Consider the following 24,794-nt stretch of genomic DNA (forward strand, 5'->3'; position numbering starts at 1 on the left):
TTTTTAAACATGCGTAGGAGAGACATAGCTCTTGTCCATTCTTTTCTCTCTCGTCTCTCTTTCTTCATATTGGCTTGTTTGTTTGTTGTTATTGTGACACCAATCCTTTATTTCGTGCTCTTTGAAAAGCATCAAAATTAGGCAAATTCCTTGAATTTTCCTCGTTGACATAAACACACACACACACTGTCTATCTTTCTCTGGCTCTGTGCGACGACTGAACAGATGACGACGATCAGCGAGTTTTCCTTCTTGCGTGCCTACTTCCGCTTTCCGGGCTTCGCTACCATAATGTGCATGTTCATCATTTTTCTCCGGCTTGCCGTGGTTTTGACTTTGTCCGTTCAAAAAGAAATTGAACTAGTGCATCTTTTTCGCCAATACAAACAGACCAAGATTGCGTGTGCCTGCGATAAAGCGGAATGTGTCTCTTCCTCTAGCCTGACATGATCTCCTGTACTACGCACTCTCAACACCTCTACCATTTGGCTGCCTGCTGATGCTGTGAGACACTATTCGCTGCGGTTGGTTGTTGCTGCCCTTTTTTCTTACGGCCTTCTTCGGATGCTAGTGTTTGCACGGTTTTTTGCTATTTCGCGGAAGCTACTCTCTTTTCTGCGCTCGCTTCTTCTACTACCAACGCAATTGCAGTTTGTTTCATCTGCTGTTCCGCTTTTGTTCTCGTATTAATCAATAGTCAAAAGGAATTTCTATTATGGTTTAAGTGTGTGTTCGTGTTATGTAGTAGTATAGTTGTGTATGTGTGTGTTCGTGTATGTGTGTCTATGTTGGTAGTGTTTGCGTGTGTGTTTTTGTATCGCTTTAATTTTAGTTTGGTTAATTATCGCCACCCTCCTGTGGTTCATCGCCGTCACCCTGGGTATCGGACGTCCACAGCGTCAGGTTGTCTCGCAGCAGCTGCATGATGAGTGTCGAGTCTTTATAGGAGTCCTCGTTCAACGTGTCCAGCTCAGCAATCGCGTCATCGAATGCCTGTTTCCGGGGGATTGATATCATTTCAAGACATTCCAGCACACATCAGGTTAACCCATCCATTTTGTCGCCAGGGATGGGAAGCACCGTTGTTTATGGGGAGCGGCGGTATCGTGAAATGTAGATAAAATTTACGTTAATTTCAATTCTCCATTAGATATACATTTTCATAAAATTTTCGCTTATCTCCAAAGAAAGAACAAATGTTCTCCTTTGCGACAAGGCTACAAAAATTAAACGTACAAGCTTCCCTGAGCCCTGTTTCAATCGATCAAAATAAAATAAAATACACAACAATCACAGCTGCGCGAATACATGCCGGGTGCATGAATTTGACCCGCAATCGAATTCCGGGTCTTGGTGGGTTTGCGTATGATGGATTACATCGAGTTAGTACATAAACTGCGGATACTATAGAAACACACGGGCAACAAAGTCATCTGTTAAGTATGCGTTGTTTATGATACGCTTTCGTCTCTAGGATCATCACAAACAAATCAGGGAATACCAACAAATGATGGAATGATCAACAGGGCGGCACACTTAATAGGTAAACAAGCGTGTTATTATCGGGCAACATCAGACAAATGATTATTTCTGGATTAGTAACACATTTTATGGGATGAGCATTTAGTAAAAACACAAAAAATTTCAACAAACACAATTAATCGCTTCCTTCGGGAAGTGTAGCAGCTTCGACAAATAACGAAAGATCATAACAGTAAAGACATTCATTAGAGTATCACAGAAAAGTCGTTCAAATTACGACGGATGAAGGATGGTTTTGCCGAAAAAAGAAAACATTTAAATGAATTGAGTCAATCAAATTATAACGATTTCCCAACTGCAAACTAAAAAGCTTCAAATATTTGTTAAAAATAAATAGAAAAATAAATAGAACATACATATGCTCCTAACCATAAATCAAAATTGAGAGTTTGACAAAGAAAAGAAAAACACACGACAAAATTAATAGAAAAAGGAAAAAAATACGAATCATTAACCTGCTTTGCCAGATGGCAAGCCCGTGCTGGAGAGTTTATGATTTCATAGTAAAAGACGGAAAAATTCAGCGCTAGACCTAACCGAATCGGGTGCGTGGGTTGCATTTTCGACTTTGCAATGTCGAACGCTTCCTGATACGATTTCTGCGAATCCTCAACCACAGCTAAAGAGAAAAGGAAGAAGAGAGAGAGAGAGACTGGAGGAGTCAGAACGTTTCAATGTGCCCAGCATATCTCTGCCTGCCTCTGGTGAACGGTACTCTCTTCTTTGCAAAGATATTAGCAATAATTTCTTGGGGTTAATAATGTAGGAGGTTTAGCTCAGGGGGAATGGCAACCCACCAGAACCGAGTGGAACATTAACGTATCAATTATTCAGTAAGACAGAGGAGACTTTAACTATGAGGAGACTGGGGAGGTATGCAAAATTCAATAATGACGGATTGAACAGACAGCAACGCAGAGCAATGAAACATTCCGCGCACCTTTATAGCAGCTTGCCAAAGACCACCGGGGTGCCCGAGTGCTTCAAACATAAATGTTGTTAAGTAAACATGAAAAAATATGCAAATCTGAACGTGTGCTCTCTCACCATAGAGTGTGTTTTGGCAATTAGGACAGATTTCACACAACGACAAAACCCATTCATCATCACCATCATCAACATCAGATCGGAACAAACATCACATTACAAACGCCCTCTCTCCACCAATCACAACCACCACCAAACATATGCCAAAAGCGCGTTCTGCGAGTGTGTATTCTACTTATTTTGATTGAGCTGAAAGTGCTTATTGGCCCGGCTTAAGTCACCGGGACGGGAGCAAAATGAGAAAAAACGTTAGATTTACAGCATTTGAATTGAAAGCATAATAATTGACCTGTTTAGCCAGCTGGCAGGCTTTGTCGGGAGAGTTTAGGATCTCGTAATAGAAGACTGAGAAATTGAGCGCGAGACCCAATCGGATAGGATGTGTTGGCTGCATTTTGCCTTTACTAATTTCAAAGGCATCCTGGTACGCGGCTTGGGAATCGTCAACTACGGCTGTGAGTTTGTTTGAGCGGGGTGTTCATATGCAAGTACACAAACACCGTGCACCATATTACGTACATACACCAAACACCGCACCGGATCGGTCGGAGCATTACGTAAACACGGCGACGTCGGAATGTGAGCGAATGGAAAATGAATATAGAAGAGATAAAGATGTGCGAATATAATTAGTATTTTTCCACTGTGTGTGATAACGACACGAGTTTGGGAAGATTGGAGTAAAGGGAAAAATGGTGGCCAAAGGGAGGATATTTCGTGTGGAAGGGAACGTGGTAGTAGAGGATGTTTCAGTATTAAAGGAAATCGGGACAGAGTGTGTTTGTTGGTACACAACGGTACTGTGTAAACAGTGAGCACAAATTCTATTCTTTGCGTCACGTTAACGATTGGATAAACAGAATGGACTTACTGTGGCGGGTTTCGCCGGTGGCTACTTCAGCTAGGTATCTGTAGTAGTCTCCCTTCATTTTGAGGTAAAACACCTTGCTCTCTGGATTACTGGCTTTGGGAATTAAGAATTTGTCCAGCAGACCCTATGTAGAGATGGAAATACCATGAGCGTAAATTTGCCGATTTATTCCATCGCTCCTGCAGACCGTCCACTTACCAGGACTTCGTAGCAGATTTCCCTCAGTTCCTTCTCAACTCGTTCCCGGTACTCTCGTGCCAGTTGCTGTTTGCGGGCAGAGGATTCAGTTTTCTGTTCAATCGACGATATCACTCGCCATGACGATCTGTGAGCGGGGGATAATTTTGGTGTACAACAAACGGGATGTTATGAATCACCTTCAATCTGCGCGTTATCATTTCGTTTGCACATACCTTCGGGCACCGACAACATTCTTGTAAGCAACGGACAGTAGGTTCCTTTCCTCATTTGACAGTTCCACACCGGTTTCTGTAACTGATTTCATTGCCTGTGCCATATCATCGTACCTGAAGAAAAATGCAAATGTAAAGAGTTACAATTCGAAGCGCACGAATATTTCCATGGGAAAGCCAACCAACACACACACTTACCGTTCAGATTGTTCGGCTAATTTTGCCTTCTGAACTAGCTCTTCCTTGTCAACGGTAGACATGTTGAGTGTTCTGAATTAGCTTCTTTTCACTAGCTTAAAACGAGAGAAACTTCCTGTGGAGAAAAAGAAGCAAACGAACATTTGTTAGCCACTGAATAACGGGTCAAGCTAAAAACGTAGAAATTTCCCGAGAAATACGCGAAGAGTTTATATTATTAGCTGTAGAAAATAAGATGTCCTTCTCTTGCATAGCCGGACATGCACGTAAACTTACAGATGAGAACGCTACTTTCAGTTCAGTAATAACCACAACAGTAGAATATGTTCACCGTACTCGACTTTCATTAGGTTTTGAACTGAACAGAATTTTCACTACCAGCCTGCTGGTAGAGCGAATCTTCTTGCAATTCGTACTTCGATCGAATGCTGTCAAACCCGGTAACTTTGTCGCTTCTGACTGGTTGCAGAGACACTGCTACTACGATTACCACCGCACCACGCTACCAGTACGCATTACGCACACACATTCGCTCGCCTGTAGGTAGGAACACTACTAAGTACACAGTTGCTGCAAGATGAATATTTGTGCCGCAGTGGAATCAGGACACTGACCACACCAAGGCTGCCTCCTGCCAAGACTGGAAATAGTCGATCCGGGCCGCGTATCGATTGGGTAGCGAACACACGAGTAAAAAGAACGACAAAATCTCGCCTGCGCTCTCACCAACGTCGGAGGTCTCCCCCAAAAAGTTCCACTAAGGGAGAGGTGTGTCGGGATGCAGCAGCAGCGGTATGTGTGTGCTCTGCTGATCGATATTTTACCGCTTCTACTCTGTTGTTGCACCAGAGTGTGTCGGGCGTGTGAAAAAGGATTTCCGAACCGTAGAAATTATGGACGCTTCCAGAAGGAGAAAAAAGCAACACCACATAAGGCACATTGTACACATTAGTCGGAATCTCGTTCGATGGAGAACACTGCACAAGATTGGAGAGCTGCACTGCAAAGCGTATTTTTAAATACATCGGTTGCAATGCAAACACACAGCTTCTGTGGATTATTTACGAGCTGTTGTATTGGAGGGAAAGGATGAGTGAGGTTTGGGTTTGTCCATTACTCAGCGATGATGCTTCATCGAACGGTATTCGCAGCAGCAACACCCCATTTTCAACGGTGATGACAGTGGCTCGTGCAGAACAAATTATTTTCCTTCCTCGATGACTAAACCCCACACATGAGCGGTCCGACATTCTTCAGTTATGCGCCTTTTCGTCTTTACGCGTACGCTTAAAGTGCCCAATCCATTACACTCATTTACCCAAACCCAAGGTCCCTTCCTTTGCTACGCACACCAATACGCATACAGACACATAATATCACACACTATCACGGTAACGCGCGCGCCTTGCTAGTACCCAGCTTATTAGCAAGAAACGTGATTCTTCTGGCGGCGCTCTCTGTGATGACGTAATACGACACGGGGAAGATGTGACACAAGCCATGGAGGGCGTATGGGGTGGGGAGCATTCACACAACTCACACGGGACAGAGAAGAGAATGAGAGTCTACGCACATAGACCACACAGGACACACAGAAAGCGTCTGGCAATTCCTCTGTGCGGCACCCAATGTATACTTTGATTACACAAAAAAAAGGAATATTAATCCAACAAAAAACGACATTGACCACTACAACTCCACAAACTTTCTTTGCTCACTGAAAACCTCACACACAATCCCTTTCCATGTGGTAGACTCTTGACGTATCAGTTAAATATTTCGAAGTAAGTCCATAAACACGCACATACTGCTACTACTGGCTGACTGGATCATCGAATCGGATCCGGGGGCGCAAGATTGCGTCATGGTTTATTATATGAGGGAAATGAAAATATCTAAAATAACATTTTCCTCTTCCTACTTTACACGGTACACCACACGAGAGTCGCAGCTCCGGCAGATATCGGGATAGGAACTGGGAGTCCGGGCAGGGGGCTTAGTTCATCCAGCCAGTAAAACAGTGTTATTCACCTCTCGACCGGGTTTTTGAGTGTGCGTTGCCCGAAATCGGCGATGAACTTCCCAGCTGCTTTTTTCGTTCTCCGGGGGCCTCCTCTCTCTCCAGTACCTTTTTATGACCGTACAGTGCCGTCTTCCGGCCGTTGCAACGTTTCTAATCTAACTAATCGAATGACACGCGGCGGAACCGAACAACTACCCACTAATATTCTCTTTTCTTTTTCGCTCCTTCTCGCTCACGCTCTCTTGCTCAATCTGCTCCAAAGGAACGGCTGGTTGCACTGCTGGGGCCCTATTCTTTTTTGTACGGTCTCCCTGTATGTGACACTGCTTGAAACGACACCGCGACACCCGGACCCCATATGCGTGAGTCATCGCCGTGCGTTTGCATATATGTGCGTGGTGTGGTGATGTGTTGCTATTAACAACCATGCTGCTCCATCGCCTTACCGAGCGCACTCGGCTCTCTACAGTCAATTACGCGACCACCTTCATCAATTCTCCACCCTTTCTGCCGAAGGAAACCGGCCAGAATCGAGCACCATGTTAAGCGCGGGTTTTATGCGCACCAAAAAGGCATCAACCATTCAATGCCACACCACACCAGTCGCTGACGGCCAGTGTATCGCGCGGCGAAGGGGGTAGTCTCGTGTCGATTATTGTCCGGGGCCCGACCGTGGTGGCATACAAGAAGCTCTTAAAACTTTTAATGAGATATCACGATAACATCGAGTTGCTCGGTTAGAAATGTAACCCCTGGCAACAACAAAACTGCAAGCAGAAAGGCGGAAGCGGAACTCTCCATGCGGGAATTAGTGCGCCCCAGTCGTCACTGTCGTCGCGTGCGTGGATTCGAATGGGAAAATCGATAACAAATAATTTCATAAATACACCCTCCTACTCCACATCCGCTCTGTGCACAACTCGGTGCCATCTTGCTGTGTGTGTGTGAGTGGTGGGATGGCCCTGAAAAAGCCCTGAAAGGGCAGTCAGCCAGCTGCGCGTGAAAAAAAAAACAATCTGGATCGGAAATCCGACTGCACCGAATATCATTATTGGAGAGACAGAGTCTCGTCAGTGGGAGAGAACAATCCGGCGAATGAATAGCCAGCAGCCAGGAATGTGGATTGTAATTATCAGAACCGCGGATGTTTCATTTCAGCACGAGCAATATTGTGATGAAGCATAGCCCCAGAATATTGCATGACAAGTTGCGGGTACTGGAGGACCTCTCCAAGAACGTGGAAACGATTCCAACCAATTGCTCTCCGGTGATGATGACTGCTGCATTCAATTCCGAACACAATACGCGGCGTTTGTCTGCAGCATAACACATAACACCAGCGGGTCTCTGTGTTGCCGTTCCTTTCCTGCTATGTCCACACTGCGTGCCGTCGGAGGCGAGAGCGTTTGCTTCATCATTTCTTCTTTTATTCCCGTATGGAAGTGTCCCGTTAACGTGCTATCTGCTGCGGCGGCCAGCTTTATCCGTGCGCGTATGTGTGTGCCTTTCGTTCACATTCCGCAATTCGTTTTTTCGATGATTCTGCTTTCATCCACAATCGTCGTGCCAGCACACAAACGTCGGAGGAATCAGAAGATGCACACAACGGCACTATTACTAGGTGGAAAACTTGCCCAATTGGAGCAATAGAAAAGAAAACTGATGCCAATGATGATCATGAGCTGGTGTATACCGCACCCAAGCTCCAAATTTCCCCTCTTCATGCTCACCCGGCTTACGGTGGCACCACACAACTCCTCCATCTCTCTACCTCTGTGTGTACGGAGTTTCTTTTATCGCACAAATAATAAAAAGAAAAGTTTTACCGGCGTTAGTCACCCGGTCGGAATTGGGTGGAGCTTCGTGAGCTGGTTGCTTTTCCTCCATTCTCTGATAACTGTGACTGGGAAATCTGGCCACAGTTGGTTCGTGTGTGTACGTGTTGATGAGCAGCCGACGTCAAATGTGCGCCACACACGTCCGCTTGATCTGTTCGCCATCATTGATTGGGGGTTTCGCATCGTAGAAGGAATATTTTCCGCCTCGAGACAAAACACCGAAAACAATTTGTCCCCCTTTGCCAGCCATTTCACAGGACCTCAAATTTCCTTTTCGGCATCCGAAGAATGGGGAATGAAAAACAGCAAGATAGAAATAGATTGCCTTATTGATTCACCCATTCTCCTACCACCCACCTCCCTTCAATCGAACGCGATCGTGACCGACGGATTCTTCTGATTGATTCCGGTGGGTTTGCTCTCGTCCTTTCTCTCTTACTCTCTCTTATAGGTTTTCATCTCCCAAATGCATATTCCATGTTTTCTTCTGTAATCATCTCCTTTAACTCAGCTGGAGTAACTCCACTCGATGTGGTGCTCTGCAGCTCCAGATCTTATCTAGACCAGCCGAGCCAACAGAGAGGAGATGACGCTGATGATGGTGATGATGATGTTGGGAAAATGAGGTGAAAAATCGATATCAGGCGCAAGCTCACAGAACTCATTCTACGCCCACGGTCGAACACGATACTTGTTTGAAATCACGTTTAAAGAGTCCTTTTTCATTATTACGGATAATTTACGCGCAACATAACTTAAGGAAGCTCCTTCTATAATTGCGCTCTCATTAGACAATATTTATTCACACACACACACACATACACACTAAAGACAACATCAAACAAATATTTGGAATAATCCACATCTATTCCCACGTGGCTGATCAATTGGGCAACTAGATCGCTTTTCTACCGCACATGCATGAAGTCTTCGTAGAATTTTCGATCAAATATTGTTTTCAGCTCAGTAGTCACAGGCGAAATTGTTCGTCAGCGTTTTGGAACAGATGGGACGACCCTTTTGCACACGCGCCACATATAAACACATACACACTCACAGGTCCTTAGAGCGCACAGTATCTCGAATGACCAATGCCGACCCCCCAAGAAAATCTATCCGTCGTCGGAAGGTTCACATAATGAGATAGCGGAAAAGAGGAAAAATTTCACCAAACAACAGTCACGCACGCACGGGCGCATATACGCCAAGAGTACTTTCTTCTGTTTCCCTCCGAGACCGAGTGCTCTGTTGCTATGCTAAGGAGGAAGTGCGTCGTGGTAGGTGTCGGAATTTTATTCCTTCTCAGAACACACACACGCCGCCATCTTTGTGCATGCACCTCCCCGTTTGGCTTTCCGACCGGGATACCATTTTCCGTCTATAAAAAAGTATGAACCAGCAGATAAATTTCCCCCTATTAAATTTATCTCCCGCCGGAGGAGGTACGCGACGGTCATGATCGCGTTGGAAGGAAACTGCGGAAAGATCGCCAGGTTTTGTTAGTCCCCAAAGATCCCCTCTCCAATTATTTGCCACACACTGGGTCAGTGGGAAGGGGTTTGGAGAATGGCGATACGGAAGAGAAGGCGGTGATGGCATCGAGCGAATTCCTTACAGACGAGACGTGGTAGCCGTGGTGGTAGCATTTTCACGCAAAGTCTCTTTTCACGTCATTCTCCTTTTCCCTGGTCTCACCCTTCCCCATCCCCCGGGTTGTGGAGATAAACTCTTCCCAGGTACGGAAAACCTACGTTTTCGGTGAGCCGCTTTTCCACCAACGGACGACGCGAAAACCAGCCAACTCTCTAACTACACACTATAGACACAGACCGCACACAATGAGCAGAAGGCAGCAGCACGCAGAAAAACCGAACGCGTCGTGAAAAGCTCGCACGAACTCCGGGACTGAGACTCTGGCACTGGGTTGCCGAGATGGTTGGTCCCGAACGTCATCCCCCGCTTGGTTTCGTTCAAAAATACCGACACTGGCGTGGCGCTCTGGCAAGCGCGTGAGGATGGCTCACACACCTTCTCTCTCTCTCGCTCTCACCAACTCTCGCTCAATTGGGGTTGGGACATTGGAGCACTTAGGGGCTTTTCGCGATTTCGTTTACCGATCCAAGTTGAACCTGTGGGCATACCGCTTGGCACTCTCTTTTTGTCCCCTTATATTTCCACAGTCAGCTTCTCGCTCACATCGTTGGAAGAACAATCGGCATCTCCCGAATTGCTCCCCCAAACATCAAGTGCGTGGGAAAGAGTGAGATACCAATGTTGAACGCATCGTCGTATCGTGGTGTTGTGGAGGTGACGATAAGTGAGAATGTTGCTTTTTATTGGATGCGCGTGCGCATAAAGCAAAAATTTGGCCTCATGAGAATGTAGCACCCGATGTGAAGCAGATACAGAAAATCCTCACACCCCAAACACCTTCTGAAAAGAAGCCGGACAGAACATTGTGGAAGGAGCTGTCGGCTGGATGGAAACGGATGTCCATACTTCGAATGCGTATACCCACATCCGGAGTGTGGACAAAACACCAAATAAGGATGTCGAATAAAAAAAAAATCCTTGATGAGTGCAGGATCCTTCGTTCCTGCACGTTTCCTTGGAAACTACCTGTACAACGACCACTTATTAGAGTGAAGTTGGGTTATTATACCTTCATGAGAGCTCCCTTGTGCTACGTGCAATCTGCCCATCGCCACTTTAATGATCAAAGCAATCTGTTTTTCTTCCATCACCGATCGATTCGCGGACGGATGGTTGGAATCTCATACATCCTTTTTAATGTGTGGGTACACACAGCGGTGGAGAATGTGACCAAAGCATATTCATTTGCGCTCCTGGCTCTCTCTCTCTCTCTCTCTCTCTCTCTCTATGCAATAACGGTATGAAGCAATAGAAAAACCAGACAACACTGGGAGGCAAGAGTACCAGGATAACGCGATATGGCTGAACTGCGACGGCGCAGCTATTACCCCCCCGTGTGCCACATCTACGGAACTCACGACATTCAAGATGCGTTTTATATATATTTTTTTAGACAGTCCTTAAAAAAGCCATCAGACCGCCGAGCTATAAAGAATTTTCATGTCCCCTTAGGTGCGAAGAAACATGCCACACAATATGGATCTTTGTTGGATGTTGGAAGGATCTGGGCATAGGTTAGGACCTAAGTCAACATGGTTTGCATTTGGTGCACAAAATGACGAGGAGCACCCCAATCCTACTTTCCATTATAAGTTCTTTTCCCCAGAGCGGACACAACTGCTAGAGTTGCAGTGCAGACTGTTCACGAGGTAGTGAGCACGTGTCCTCATGTCTAAGTACCAGGTTTTCCTCTTCAGCCTCATCTTCATTATTTCGCTGCATGGAGAGCCTTGCGCATTTAAGATGACACACATAAATGACAAAAGACATCTTCAGCTCTCACGCTACTCACGACGCTCCAACTTTCGCCGCACCGCATCATCAGTAGTTTTGTGCAAAAGTTATACAATATGTTGCTTTTTCGCTGTGACCGGCTCTACCAGTCGGTCGTTCGCTCCCACCCCCCGTGTCACGTGCCATGACACACCGAGAAGAGGTCATTTTCTTACAGCACACCAGCAATAAAAAGAGAAGAAAAAAAAACACATCCCCCGAGAGGCGTTCTTCCGCTATTTATAGGTGAACGAAAGCTTCATTAAAATTCAATGGCCATTCAGTTTGCAATAACTTTTGCGAACAACATTGGCCACGCTCGCTGTGAGGCAAACGGAACGGGGTTCATCCTTTTCTTCCCTGTGCGGCCTCCTGTGCGCTTTGTGAAAACAATGCCTGAAAGTACAGCAACAACATCCACAGCAGCCCAAAAACGAAACAAATTCCCCCAAGGCAAAGAGTCACCGAGATGCACCTGGGGGTGGAAGTGGGTGTTTTTTTCTTTGGCGGTCTACAGTACGGATGTTGCGAGTCCTTTTTTTGTTAGTTCGTCCTCCCTGAAGGTAATGAGTGCGCAAGAAATATGTAGCGCAAAGGCGGTGTGTGGTAGCGCACAACAATTCCCTCTTCTTTCGTCGTCATGCAGCAAAAGCATGATAAGCATCCTTTAGTTAGAGTTTTTCTAGCAAAAGACAAGAAGTGCCAGAGAGGCTCGAGCATTTCGCAGGCTGGAAACGAAAGCAATTTAAAATTTCATCCCTAATGAAGTGCCAGGAGGGTTATAATGGAGTGCTGTGTTGTGTCCTTTACTTTATAAGCCAGCACAAAGCAGGAAGAAAGCAGAATTGTGTCACGGTGGATGGACAGGAAAAAAGGATCCACTATTCTCAGCTCGCATCGGTTCGGTTTCAAGCGGTACCACCAAATGCAAGCATATTCACCGAGGCGCAATTCGACACAATCGTTGTCGTTTCCCGCTCCGCTCGTTCATTACTTATCTGTGATAATGTTTTTGTCGTCAGCAAGAATTATGCAATCGCCACGTACAGGAAAACACAGTTTCTTTAGGGAGCAATCAAGGTGGTGAGAACGACGACGGAATAGATCGAAAGACCTTTTCGGGTCTAACTTACGGATGCCACATCGACCGTTAATAGTGGGCAAGAAATATAGATACGCAATTGTAGCCCTAATTGATACCCTGAAGGGGGGGGATAGCAAGAGCGCGGGCCACACAAGCGATCCAGCACCAAAAGATGCTAGCTACTTCTTCCACTTTGTCCTTGTCCGGCTAAGGTTTGTTTTTCGACTTCCAGAGTAGAAGTCCACTTTGTTGGGTTGTGTATGTGGGTTCATTCTCTTGCGAAGAGGCATTCGTATATCTTATCAGTGTGCATTGGAGAGCAATGGAATAGACCAGGTAGGAGCCGATCCGACTCGCAGCACAACTTCGTGCGCACGGGTTCTTATCTTGAGTACATATGTCCCCTCCGCCTAAGAGGAAGGGACTCTCGTCCACAACTGAAGTAAAGCACATTTTAGCCATTCAGACGCAGAGCTATCGATAGAGATGACCTCGCTCGTATGTATCTCGGGTGTTTGTTTTAGAGACGCGATTGAACCAATCCACACATGCACACCCGGCATAAGTTTGGCGTGAAGGTTTATTAATATATGACCGAAAAACGTCAACGATGGCGTCTTTGCGTTGAAGCGCGCTCGCGCAATTGGATACGCGCGTACGTCCGCGTGTTTTCCTTCCCTCCATCCCCGTCGTTGCTCTTCCCTATCGTGGTGCTCCGTAAATCATTGTCGCCATCATAAAAATGATGATGTGATGTGGAACTACAGTCCCACGTTTGAAATTGAAGACGGTCTCCGCGATCCACCGATCCAGCCGACGGAGATGAGCTGTGATGATGTGTTCGATGCTGTCAATTTCATTTCCATACGAACGCAATGCTTCAGGAGGCTAGACCTTCGATCGGCGTCATGCTTGGCGCGTCGTCGCCTACGCCTCTCTCCGGGACGGTTGCTTTCGCTTCCATTATCAAGGCATGTGTTTTTGCGCACCATGTCGCACCCCCCATCCTGGGAGGGAATGGGCGCTTATACTTTCTCCACAAACCACACCCTTCTTGGGGCTGTCGAGAAGAAGGGAGACATACATTGAAGAAGATACGGCTTACACATCCATCTGGCGACGTATAGCAGCCGCTTCGACAGCTTCAAACCGGATTGAGAATGCTCCGCTACAGAGTGTCAACGAAACTTTCGCCTCTGTTAGGCTAAAGGGACGACAAAGAGAGTGGTGGTGGTCTTGGTTGGTTTGCTGATATCTCGCGCCTTGTGTTCTCGATGGCTGCCACACGCGAGACCACACAATGTTCTGGAGCATGTTGTCGCAACTGCTCAAGGCCATTCGCGTGTGCACCGTAACCAACTTCGCGCAACCGGCTGGAAACCCATTCCGGCAATCGTGTCGTAATGGAGACTCCGACATTGCCACCTGCACTTTTCCACCTTCCAACTTTTCCTCTCTGCTCTCTCTCTCTCTGTGTTGTGTCGTTCCAGCACCGTGTTCGCAGTGTCCTTCCAAACGGGCCGGGGGCCAATTAGCCAACCACCACCCGCCGGGTGTACCTTTCTACGATGCTGCCACGCTCCTTGCTCTCCCTTCAACCGGACCAGGTGTGCATCCCTTTCCGACGTTTAGACCGTTCAAATCGCTGTCCCCAATTGGAAGCGATACAAAACCATCGTGAATATAGCGGCGCAGTAGTAGCATGCGCCTGTTGTTTCTCTTTTTTTAGCGTGCGTCTTGTCCACCTTCGGAATCGAATTAGCCTTGAAAACGTTCTACCCATTACTCATATACATATGCACGTTAACGAACACAGCTATGCCGACGTGCGCGCATACTTAGATCAGCATTCTCAGTCCCTCTCTCTCGAGCGCTTCTTTCGCTTTGCGTTTACTGCATCTCACTCACACATCGTACGGGCTACAACGCACTCCAACCCCTTTTGGACGCATGTCGCCGCCGCTAACTAATCAGCCATTATACTACCCTTTACACCCCTTCTTCTTCTGAGCGAGAAGGTAGGACATATCCCGAGTGCGCATGCGACCGAATGGGAGGCACTTAGTAGCGGAGCGAAGGAAATAGAGCTATTAAAAAAGGCATCTGACGACGAGCAAAAAACGAGAATCAAGTGAAGGAAAAGCTTCTACTACATCTCAGGTTGCTCTGCATGCCGCCACCTACAAGAGATAGGCGCGAGTTGGAGGTGAGTGTGACAGAGCGAGACACCAGGATTCCATTGAAGAAAAATTCCATTCCATTCTGGCATCGCTAACGGTGTGTCCGCGCGTGCCTACTCTGGGGAGGTGTCAACGCGCGGCGTCACACAGTCCCTACACCGATGGGGCATTTCCGGCGCGCGACTAGATGATGTTCTCCAACATCGCCACCACCATCTGAGGGGTACAGGTGTGGCCCGTGGCCGGAAACTGCAACGCGAAAAGTTTCGCCCAAAGAGTTGCTTGTGCTCTCTTTTCTTTTCTGTCTCGGCCACTTCCCGCGGCTTTCTCTTGCCACCATCTCCTCGTTCTCATGGCACAGGTGTAACCGGTATAGGAGGTGAAGGTGACGAGGTGCTCCCCATCCCATTGCAACTTATGCTTGCTTTTGTCTCTTTCACGTTCAGACAAAAGAGACGGATTTCAGTAGGCGAGAAAATTCTAGAAAATCCTCATCGCATCGGGCGCGTATCCGTCGCGTGAAACTCACTATGCGATGAAGCGGGACAGCCGACATTCCGAGAAACATGCGTACATTTTATTTTGCCTGCCGGATGTAGCCAGCCCACGACAGCACGGCGGAAAATCGGGACCGTTCATCAGGAGAAGATGACGACCACCATCCCACCACCCCTGCACCGGTCAAGATAGTAGCTCTACCTACACAACCATCACACCATCTTTCTATTTTTTGTTCTTTTTCATTTACACTCGCTCGCCCTTCTTTCTCTCTTGCTCGCACACACTCACACACTCTCATCTTGATCATCTATCGATTATCAAATCAAATTCTATTTTATGTTAGCTCACAAAAAGAACCATAAATTGCGTATAGCTTTCCAACCGCAGTACGCTGCCCGAACTGCGTGCTAGTGTTGGTGACGATTCGGGGTTGAATTCTATGCTCACTTATCCCCCGGCGTATTGGTTGCACACCTCTCGCGTATGCTGTACTGCTTCCTCAACCCATCCTTCACACCGTGTCAACCAGCCGTTCGACGGAATGACGTCTCCTCCACGGTCGCACACACAACTTCACACACATACATACACTTCATTTCTACACGCACGAAACGCACGACGAAAGGTGATGACCCACGATGGTGTAGAGAAAAAAATGCGCCTGCTTACACGCACACATTGTCACGAAGATCACGCGAATTCCTTGACTAATGGGCGACACACCATACCATACAGGCCTAGAAACCCGGAGGGATGTGACAAATGCATGAAGCGACGAAGAAAGCAGCGGAAAATGTTGAGGGCGAGCGACGAAACTACATTTAAAACATTCATCCCCGTGTCAAACTCACGCGAGCCCTGAATGGGCAACTTCCGTTCCGCAGCGTGTGCTGATTACTTCGTTCAAGTGAAACGATTGGGACGAATCGCCTTCAGATCTCCTTTGCTACCAAACTGATCTCTGAATGTGCACATAAATGACCTTTGCCGGTGGCCAGAAAAAAAACCTACCCTAGAGTACCGGGAACCAGAGGGAAATTGCAGCAACCGGCGTTCGAACGCACTTCCTATGACCGTATCGACTGGTATTCGCTGTCGTCGCCCAAAGACTCTCTCTCTCAAAATGGCTGACCTGACATACACACCGACACGGACACGGGGTGTGTGTTGGATGCGTCACACCGGGAGAAAAAATTTTCCACCCCGGATTTTATGGTCAGACTTTGGGCCTCGAAAACCCCCCACAATCGTCGTGCCCGGACCGTAACTTCAGCTCCCCAGGGAAGTTGGGAATGAACTTTCACAGTTTTACTTACTTTTGGTAAGAAGAGGCAATAGTTAAACGTACAAAATTATGATGGCACACACGACTTTTTTACACGGCTCGCAGAAGAATTAGCAGCGCAATGGAAAATTTGACAGCTGCGGAAACGCTTCAACAAACGCTTCCCGTTTCAAATTCGGCTTTCAAATCGGGTTGCAAAATGCAACAGAAAAATGGAACCCAAAGATGCACATTTATTGCATGTCTTATCTCCACACAGGGTCATTTGCCTTAATGCGAATGTTTAAAACTCAAGAACATAGCAAAATGTCCTTTAAACGATCTTAATGATATCGATGAATGTAATTGAAAGCGTGTTTTTTCCGAACTGAGGAATTACTATAAGTGTTGTTGGTTGAAAAATGTTCCATTATTTTTGTCTCATATTCACTAGAATACAAACAGGATCAAAAACTGTTTTCAGTAAAAATAGTCTCAATGGCAAAAAACCGTTTCACGAAAAAATAAAGTTGACGGGGGAAAAGGATTGAAATTCCTAGTGTGCTGCACAAGGTGTATTGACCGTTGTGTGAACTATTTAGAACAAACATGTTTTTTTTGAGTACTAGTAAATTTGTTTTGTTGATGCTTTGAAGTTGTGATACTGATGTTATTTGAAAGCTAAACTGATAGTAAAAATGTTGTGAAAAGTAATAAATTTAGTTGGACAGGTTGTCGGACATTTGGTTTCGGAAATGTCTACGAACCTTGTTCCAGCAGCTTGATCTGTCAAAGCTCACATGTTTTCAAACGTACTGTAAACATCGAAGCCCTGCATACCACGTTTTTGAGCATAGTTTTGTGTAAAGTTATTAATTTCTAGTTGCAATGCCTAAATCAAAGCGAGATAAGAAAGGTTCGTATGCTTAAGGCGACCCCAGATTTCATTGCCCTTGTTAATGCTGTGTTTGTTTTCTACACGCAGTGTCCCTCACGAAGACCGACCGAAAAGGTCTGTCCAACAAACAACAGATCATCGAAGATATACAACAATGCCGGGAGCAGTACGATAACATATTTCTGTTTTCGGTGCAAAATATGCGCAACAGTAAGCTGAAAGATGTACGAACAGAGTGGAAGAACTCAAGGTTCTTCTTCGGCAAGAATCGTGTGATGCAGTTAGGGCTGAAGTTGATCAACGACGATGAGAACGATCAGAACGATGAGTCCATAAGGCTGGAGAAGGGTATGGAGCGGCTGCGAGGAAAGATGATCGGACAGTGCGGGTTGCTGTTCACGTCGGAGAGCAAGAAATCGGTGCTGGAATGGTTCGATTCGTACCAGGCCGAAGAGTTCGCCCGTGGTGGCTTCCGGGCGACCAAAACGGTCAAACTGAAGCCGGGTCCGCTGAAGGACTTTTCGCATGCGATAGAACCTCACCTGCGGTCGCTAGGAATGCCTACGAAACTGGACCGCGGAATTGTGACGCTGTACAAAGAATACACAGTGTGTGAGAAGGGTAAGCTACTCACGCCGGAACAGGCCAGGATTCTGAAGCTGCTTGGCAAACCGATGGCAACGTTTAAGGTGATTATTAACTGCTGTTACACGAAGAAGGACGGTTTCGAGGTGATCAACAAGAGAGACATTGAGGTGACGAAAAAGACGAAAAAGCCAGTGAAGGTTTCGGATTCCAAGGGTAAGAAGAAATCGGAAGATGCCATGAGTGAGGATGAGGACGACGATGAAGAGGAGGATGATGAAGCGATGGAACAGGATGACGATGAGGACGCGGATGATGAGTAGAGGCGTTTATGCCGTACAAATAAAGTGAATTAAAATGTACCCCACATCAACTATACCTTGTCAGATATTTTCTGGATTCCTGCTTAGGATATTCACACAAACACAAAAATCGATGAGAGACGTAATTTTTAGAAACAGATTCCAACAGCGGCTGTCGGAGGATTCGATTCGATCATTCTTTATTGAGCTAAGTACTAAAATAAATAAGACTCTACACTTAGTACAGACTATCGACACACGCACAAACACACACTGTTATTCGAACTGTCCGCTGACAGGTTCGCGTCCGTGTTTAGTTTAATTTGAACTTTCGCTTCCGTTTGTCGTCTTCCGTTTTTATACAACGGCCCCGGTAGCAGATTTCCGTTTCGTGTGTGATCCCGTTCGAAACAGACGTCGGTATAACGAGTGAACCCATCGGATTGACGAACGCCGGCGGTTCCGCGGTAACCTGGATGAATTGCGTTTCGCTCGGACTAATGTCGGTCGTGGACGCAACCGGCTCATCGTTGGCACCGCCAAGCGCTAACGGATCTTCCGTTGGACGGAAATCGTCCTCCTCGATCTCATCATCGCCTGCCGGCTCGCCACCATCAACCATCTCCTCCGTTTCGGAATCGTGCTCCGCCATTTCGTACAGATCGGAAATCGTTTTCTTGACATCTGCGAAAATTCCGTCCGATACCTTCTTTTTCGTTTCTTCATCATCCGACAGCAGATAGGACGACGTTTCGTCATCGTAGACGGGTTCACCGGTAGCGGGTGTTTCGGTGGTCACTTCGGCGCGATCTTGTTGATGTGACAGATTCGTGGAGGTTTGCTCCAAACTAGCCAGTGTGGGCGCGTCCTCCGTTGGCTTGGTTGTGGTTGTTGTAGTTGGCGTAGACACCGTGCTTGTACCGACATCCGCGAGCCCTGTGACGATCTCTACCGAAGCTTCTTCCGTTTCGGTTTCCTTGGCTTCCTCCTCCTCGGGTGCTACGGTAGCTTGTTCTTGGGCCGTATTTTCCTGCTCATCAAACTCCTGCTGCTGGTCGGCATATTTCGTGCTCACCTGCTGGGGTACATTCTTGCCCGAAAGTCCCACATGGTCGATGCTTTTGAGCGATTCGCCCAAGGGCGATGGTCCATTGTAGACCTGCGCCGCCTGATTAATGTGCTGCGATTCGGCCGTTTCAAACGAATCGACCACCTTCGAGCGGCCACGCTTACGGAGGAAATTGTTACGGAAGTTGGCCACGGGCCGACGCTGTTCCTCGCTGCTGACCTGATCCTTCTCGTCGCTGTCGCGATCCGGTTTCTTCTGGTTATTATCGTCGATGAAATCTTTCATAACATCGTTCAGCAAGTCGGCAAACGAGGGAACACTAAGAAGCGATCGCAATGGAAGATAGGACATCAATTAATGGGTGCCGCGTGTGATTGGCCAGCTTTAGTTACCTGTTTTCTGTGCTATCCTCGGCATTCGCTCCCTGGTTGCTGGAATCCTTTTGGCCGTAATTAGACGATACATTTACCAAGTACATCTCGCTGTCCCGGGCGGCAGTTACGATTTCCGGCTCTGGTTCGGTTGAAACGTTTTCCTCAAGATCGTTGGCACGCGATTCGGTTTTCAGCACCGGCTGGAAGGAGTTTTGATTCAGCTTCGTGGACCACTGCGATTCCTGCGGCTGCAGATTGAAGCGGGTGCGTTCCCGAATGCGGAATCGTGGCCCGCTGCCCGATGATGCTGCCGTGCTCGGTTGCTGTGTGGTTGCTGCGGCCGTTTGCTACGGGAACACAACAGATCCATATGTTGGAATTGCTTCACTCAATACCGTACGGCAATATTTACCTCCTGTCGGGAGCGTAATGTTGGTGATACGCGACGCAAATTGCTGCCCCTTCCAAAAGCTCGCGTCACCGGAGCCTCCGGAGAGGCGGTTGTTGCTGCTGCCGCCGGTTCGGTCGTTGTCGTCGGTCGGCGTGTACGTCCTCTCAGGATATCTTGACGATTCTTCGTACGCACCTGCAATGGGGAAAAAAGGGAAATCGATTAGTTTTGGCGCATGATTAGGTGCGGTGGCGCGCAGTGCGGCTGTTTGTGCGTACGATGTTTGATCCTTGCGTGGACTGTTGTTGCTGTTCGTTACTGTATCCTGCGGTTGTGGTAGGACTGGCGGTCGTAGTGGCGTAGAGTCGCGAAGGCCGTCGCACGAAGGCCGGTCTGCGTCCGGATGCCGTGCGTGAACCTGCTCCGGATGTGGCCGGTTCGGGGGTTGTAGTGCGGACAGTTGTCGTTCGTTCCGTGGTGGTGCGTGATGCGTAGTTCAGTTGGGAGTCTCGCTGGCGAGAGACAAGCCCCGGTCGACGGGGTCGTGGTGTAATCTCCACCTTTTTGATTTCCATCGCCTCCTCCATCGGTTGGCCGTAGGCGATGGTGAGTTTTTCCTCGCTCTCCGTCACTGGCTGATATTGGACGGCTGGTGGAGCGGTTTGAGGAGTGACCTCCGTAGCGGGCGTTTGCGAGCGCAGCGGAATTACCGAATGGATCGGTTCCGGATCACGGTTCAGAGGAATCACTTCATGCGGTCGAACGTACTCTTCTTCATCGCCCACGCTTTGCGAGCGTGTACTGTACGAGGGTACAAAGTAGCTCGACGTTTGCGGTGGCAGGACCGTCGTGGCGGTCGTTTCCTGCTCGTAGGTCGGATCACTATAATACGTAGAGTATTTCCGTGTCACCTGTTGCTGAGGGTCTGCCGCATCTTGCGAGACCTCATTAGCCAGGGTCGTGGAGATAAGGCGCTCGGACGGGTCTTCGTACGTTTCCTGATAGCTAAGAGTGGTCGAAGGCGTCGTAGCGATCGTTGTCGAAGGAGGTGTCGTAGTTGGCGCGGGGGCACTTTGTCCCTGTGGATGACGGATGACGGGGTAGTTTTGTTTGAGCACATCTCGCTGGTAGTCCAGGTTCTCTTCCTCCTTTCGTGGTCCGCGTGGAGTTGTCGTACGGCTGCGGCTACGTCCGCGTGAGGCCGGGCGTTCCTCATTGTTCGGTACGTAGCGTGATCGCGATCGGGAGATCGGGGCTCGCGTGCTAGGACCCGAGTTGTCACCCGTTTCGCCGGTGAAAGTCGGTGCCGGAGTGGTACGCGAAGGATGTGGTCGACGTTGCCGCTGAAGAGGTCTTCTGGTAGTTGTGGTCGCTGGTTCTGCCGCGTAGTCACTGGCCGAAGTTGCCGTCGTTGTACGATGCAATTGTTTGCGGAAATGAGGTCCACGCGTGTTTCCAGTGGTTGACGCAGAGTCCGGAGTCTTCGGAGACCACTGGTCGTCCATGAGGGCATTCACGAGTCCGGGGAGGTTGGCGCTGATCGGTGGCAACTCCGAGGGAATGCTATAGTGCTGCTGGTCAGTGGTGCCCTGCGTTGGCTCAACCGTAACCGTAGTTGGTTCGCTGGTCGTAATAACTTCCACCGAGTAGCGTGGCGCATCGTTGAACGAATCCGTCTCGTACTTGTACTTGTTGATGTAGCTTGTGCCGGTGGTACCAACGGTGGTCGGAAAGCTGGTTTCATACTTCGGTTCACGCTCGTAAAACTTGCTGCGATGGTCGAAATCGCGGAAGAATGCGTCCTGAGTTGTGAACGTTGACGGAGTCGTCGTTCCAGCCGTAGTTCCGGCAGCGGTAGAAGATGGGTTGTAGTACGTGCTGACATACTTGCTGTGTCTGTTCGCTCCACTGTCCTCGTTGATAGCGGCCGACGCGGTGAAGTAGTTGTTGCGGATGACTTGCCGATCGACACCGCCGCTACCCGGCAGGCTTGTGGTGATCGTAGTCTTGATCATCTCATCCGTGTGCTGCTGGGAGGGAGGGTTGAAGAAATCCAGGAAACCGTGGTCGACTACTGAGGATTTGACATTGTTCGGCCGAACCGAGTCGACTAGCTTGAATTTGTGCACAAACTGCTGCTGCTGTTCCTGCGGCTTGCTTTCGATCAGTGGCGCCGGGGTGGTCGGTTGATGGTGATGCGGGCGGCGACTTCGGAAGTTCTCCTCACGGAAATGCGTTCTCATGCGTTCCGCCTCAAACTGCAACTGAGCCGTGGTGGGCCGCTCTGTCGTCGTAGTTGTCGCCAACAGAGTTGTTGTAGAATCTTCCTCCTCTTGCGGATAGAACGATGGCGGGATCTTTTGGTCTGGCATAGGCTTGAAATCGAACTGACGAGTACTGCCGAATGAGCGGAACGGATAGTTGGCAGTGGTCGGAGCAGGAACAGCGCTCGTCGTAGGCTTCTTCGTTTTGGCGAGGTTGAAGTACTCCTCGTTTACGCTAGGATGGCGACTTGAGCTCGGGCCGTTGAACGAGCTGTACTGTCCAACTCCGCGATCATTCGAGGACGCAGATGAGGCTGGTTTACCCGTAGGCGAGGTGTAGTGATCTGCGTCGTAGATCGTCTTTCCGGTGGCACCCAACGTGACGGAGGACTTTGTTGGACTGGCATCATCGCCAAAGTTTAAGGTCGAAGGCGTATAATACTGGACGTTGCTGGGCACCGTTGGCCTCGTGTAGAAGGTGTTGTGCTCCAAGGAATTTCCACTGCTGGAGCCGCTTTGACGTACGATTATCGAGCCGACATGTGGCGGGGGAAGAGCAATCTTGGAGTATCCACTGGGAGTTTTGTAACTTAATGGAGCCACGAAGAACGGAAGGTCTTCGATCTTACGGTTGGCGCGGTTTGACGAAAGATCCACACTGGACAGGTACGGCAAATCGAATCGGGAGTAGCTCTTGGACGGTGCCAAACCGGACGGTCCGATGAAGACTTTCGGCGAGTTCTTACCAAACGCGTCCAGCACCGCGATCTCGTTGATGTTCTTCAGCCCTCCGAGTGCGTCACCGGTGGAAAGCTTGCTCTGGCGGCCATCGTTGTAGAGGAACAGTGCCAGTGGCGGTTGGTTCGGTTTCGGCTTTGATGAGGCACCACCGAAGGTGGTCGTCGATGAACGGGACAGTGCTGGAGCGGGCGTTTCGGGAGCACTGGTGTAGCGTGGCGCAAAGGTAGCCGCACTCGTTCGCGGTGGCTTCGGCGTCGTGGTGGTCGTACCGGCAGTGTAGAAATCGTTTATCAACGATGGGCTAACCGGTTGCGGAAGCGCATTGAAGCGATTGTTCTCGGTCGGTGGTTGCGATTGCTTCTGGTTGTACAGTGTCTCTACAGGCACGTAGAGTAGCTGCACTTCTTCTTGCGAAACGGCGCCACCACTCGGACCGGATTGTGGACCGGCCGGCTGTGCCTCCAGTTCTGGCTGGCGTATGTGCTGGTACGAGAACGGTTGATCGAGAATCGATGGTTGCTGCTGCTGGTGCTGCTGTAGAGGCTGTTGCTTGTCTTCCTGGATTAGTGCCTCCGAGACGGGCGACTTCGCGAGGAACTGCTGCTGGAAGGGGTTCGTCGAGGAGATCGGTTGCTGAGGGAGTGGCGGTGGAGGTGGCGGATGTTGTATCGTTTGTCCCACAAATGGTGATGTGCGCTGGAAGCTGGTCAAATGGAACGGTTGCTCCAGGAGCTCTTGGGTCGGTTGATGCTGTGGCGGCGGAGGTTGCTGCAGCAAGAAGCGGTTCGATTGCGGAAATTGATGGTTTAGGAAGGTGAAATGGTGCTGCTGCGCCTGTGCCGCATTGTCCGGACCGAGGAATGTCTGCTGAGGGGCGGTGAAATAGTTCAGCACGCGAGCCCCAGCCTGACGCTCGGAACCGGGTCGAGACAGTGGAATCCAGTCGTTACCGGTCGCCGGACCACCAGTGAATTCCGTCAACTGGCGTGACCATCTCTCACCAGCTGATACAAGCGGACATAACGTGATGGCGACTAGCGCTAGCGCCGTCAGTGTGGTTGACTCCCACGTACCCAAGGTCAGGCCTAAGGTTCGTCGTTTTTCTCTCATCGTTGCAGTTGTGCAGCTGCTGTCCTGCGATTGGACGGGAGAAAGAAAAGGGGGAAAACCCTCGCGTTATATCAGTGCTATACTAATTGCTACAATGCTAATTAATGTTGAATGTTGAAGTATGCGTGTTCGTAAGCAGCGCCCTGCTGTTGTTCAGTGCATGTTCAGCTCTCGTCATAGTGCCGCTTTCTTGAAGATGTTGTTACGCGTTTGACGAAGCGTGTCATACTCGTATTGTCTTTCAATATCGGATGCAGTGGTGAAGAGCCAGTAATTACGGTGGCCGTGGCCGTGTGTGGGTGTTTTCGCTTTTCTTTTCACGGTAAGTTGATGGAACAAGGGGAAGCGCGTGTGTATGTGTTTAAAAGTGCATTTTTCCTATGATTTCAGCTGTGGCTAAACGCGGTACACCCGGTACGGCAAGAAAGCGTGCGCAGAGTAGCGGCAGTGGGGAAAGAAAAAATGTATCCCATCCCGGTAAGTAGATCGTAAAATGCGCCACCTGTCCCGGGGGTGTTGGTTATGCTCGAAAGCGTTGCAATAGTTGGAGCATTGGCTGGGGGAAAAGCCTATGCCAAGTTTTGGTCCGATTTGCTGTTCTCAAACGGTTTATTAAAGAGCCTACATGCAGGCGTTTCACTTTTGCAGCTTGTTTTCACTAAATCTCCATAAC

General features: G+C 48.6%; 3 protein-coding genes across 4 annotated transcripts; 1 reads left to right on the plus strand and 2 right to left on the minus strand.

The window, feature by feature from the left end:
- Positions 1-792: 792 nt before the first annotated feature.
- On the minus strand, positions 793-4,133 carry LOC128711311 (14-3-3 protein zeta). 2 transcript variants are annotated; one of them, XM_053806179.1, is made up of 6 exons: positions 4,072-4,133; positions 3,874-3,987; positions 3,659-3,785; positions 3,461-3,584; positions 1,998-2,161; positions 793-993 (listed from the first exon to the last, which is right to left on the minus strand). In XM_053806179.1, exons 1-6 carry the CDS (start codon positions 4,131-4,133, stop codon positions 838-840), a joined length of 747 nt encoding a protein of 248 aa, XP_053662154.1. In that variant the 3' UTR covers positions 793-837. The 2 variants fall into 2 exon arrangements, with proteins under 2 accessions (XP_053662154.1, XP_053662153.1); XM_053806178.1 differs by lacking the exon at positions 1,998-2,161 and adding an exon at positions 2,879-3,042.
- Positions 4,134-17,275: 13,142 nt separating this feature from the next.
- Positions 17,276-18,193, plus strand: LOC128713969 (mRNA turnover protein 4 homolog). The gene is made up of 2 exons (XM_053808843.1): positions 17,276-17,303; positions 17,373-18,193. The coding sequence occupies exons 1-2, from the start codon at positions 17,276-17,278 to the stop codon at positions 18,191-18,193; spliced, it is 849 nt and encodes a 282-aa protein (XP_053664818.1).
- Positions 18,194-18,485: 292 nt separating this feature from the next.
- Positions 18,486-24,121, minus strand: LOC128714350 (mucin-12). Its single transcript, XM_053809224.1, has 4 exons — positions 20,285-24,121; positions 20,028-20,201; positions 19,634-19,962; positions 18,486-19,560 (listed from the first exon to the last, which is right to left on the minus strand). Exons 1-4 carry the CDS (start codon positions 24,119-24,121, stop codon positions 18,486-18,488), a joined length of 5,415 nt encoding a protein of 1,804 aa, XP_053665199.1.
- Positions 24,122-24,794: the final 673 nt, after the last annotated feature.

The sequence above is a fragment of the Anopheles marshallii genome, chromosome 3, assembly GCF_943734725.1.
Source record: "Anopheles marshallii chromosome 3, idAnoMarsDA_429_01, whole genome shotgun sequence".
Taxonomy (NCBI): Eukaryota; Metazoa; Arthropoda; class Insecta; order Diptera; family Culicidae; genus Anopheles; species Anopheles marshallii.

Bases quoted from the DNA above. Each gene is read 5' to 3' on its own strand.
- LOC128714350 (XM_053809224.1), bottom strand. From the start codon at position 24,121: ATGAGAGAAAAACGACGAACCTTAGGCCTGACCTTGGGTACGTGGGAG. The intron at 20,202-20,284 runs GTACGCACAAAC...TCCCCATTGCAG, and splicing joins CCACGCAAGGATCAAACATC to GTGCGTACGAAGAATCGTCA. The intron at 19,963-20,027 runs GTAAATATTGCC...GTGTTCCCGTAG, and splicing joins CATTACGCTCCCGACAGGAG to CAAACGGCCGCAGCAACCAC.
- LOC128711311 (XM_053806179.1), bottom strand. From the start codon at position 4,133: ATGTCTACCGTTGACAAGGAAGAGCTAGTTCAGAAGGCAAAATTAGCC. The intron at 3,988-4,071 runs GTAAGTGTGTGT...ATTTTTCTTCAG, and splicing joins TTAGCCGAACAATCTGAACG to GTACGATGATATGGCACAGG. The intron at 2,162-3,460 runs GTAAGTCCATTC...TTTTCTCTTTAG, and splicing joins CACCGGCGAAACCCGCCACA to CTGTGGTTGAGGATTCGCAG.
- LOC128713969 (XM_053808843.1), top strand. From the start codon at position 17,276: ATGCCTAAATCAAAGCGAGATAAGAAAG. The intron at 17,304-17,372 runs GTTCGTATGCTT...TTCTACACGCAG, and splicing joins ATCAAAGCGAGATAAGAAAG to TGTCCCTCACGAAGACCGAC.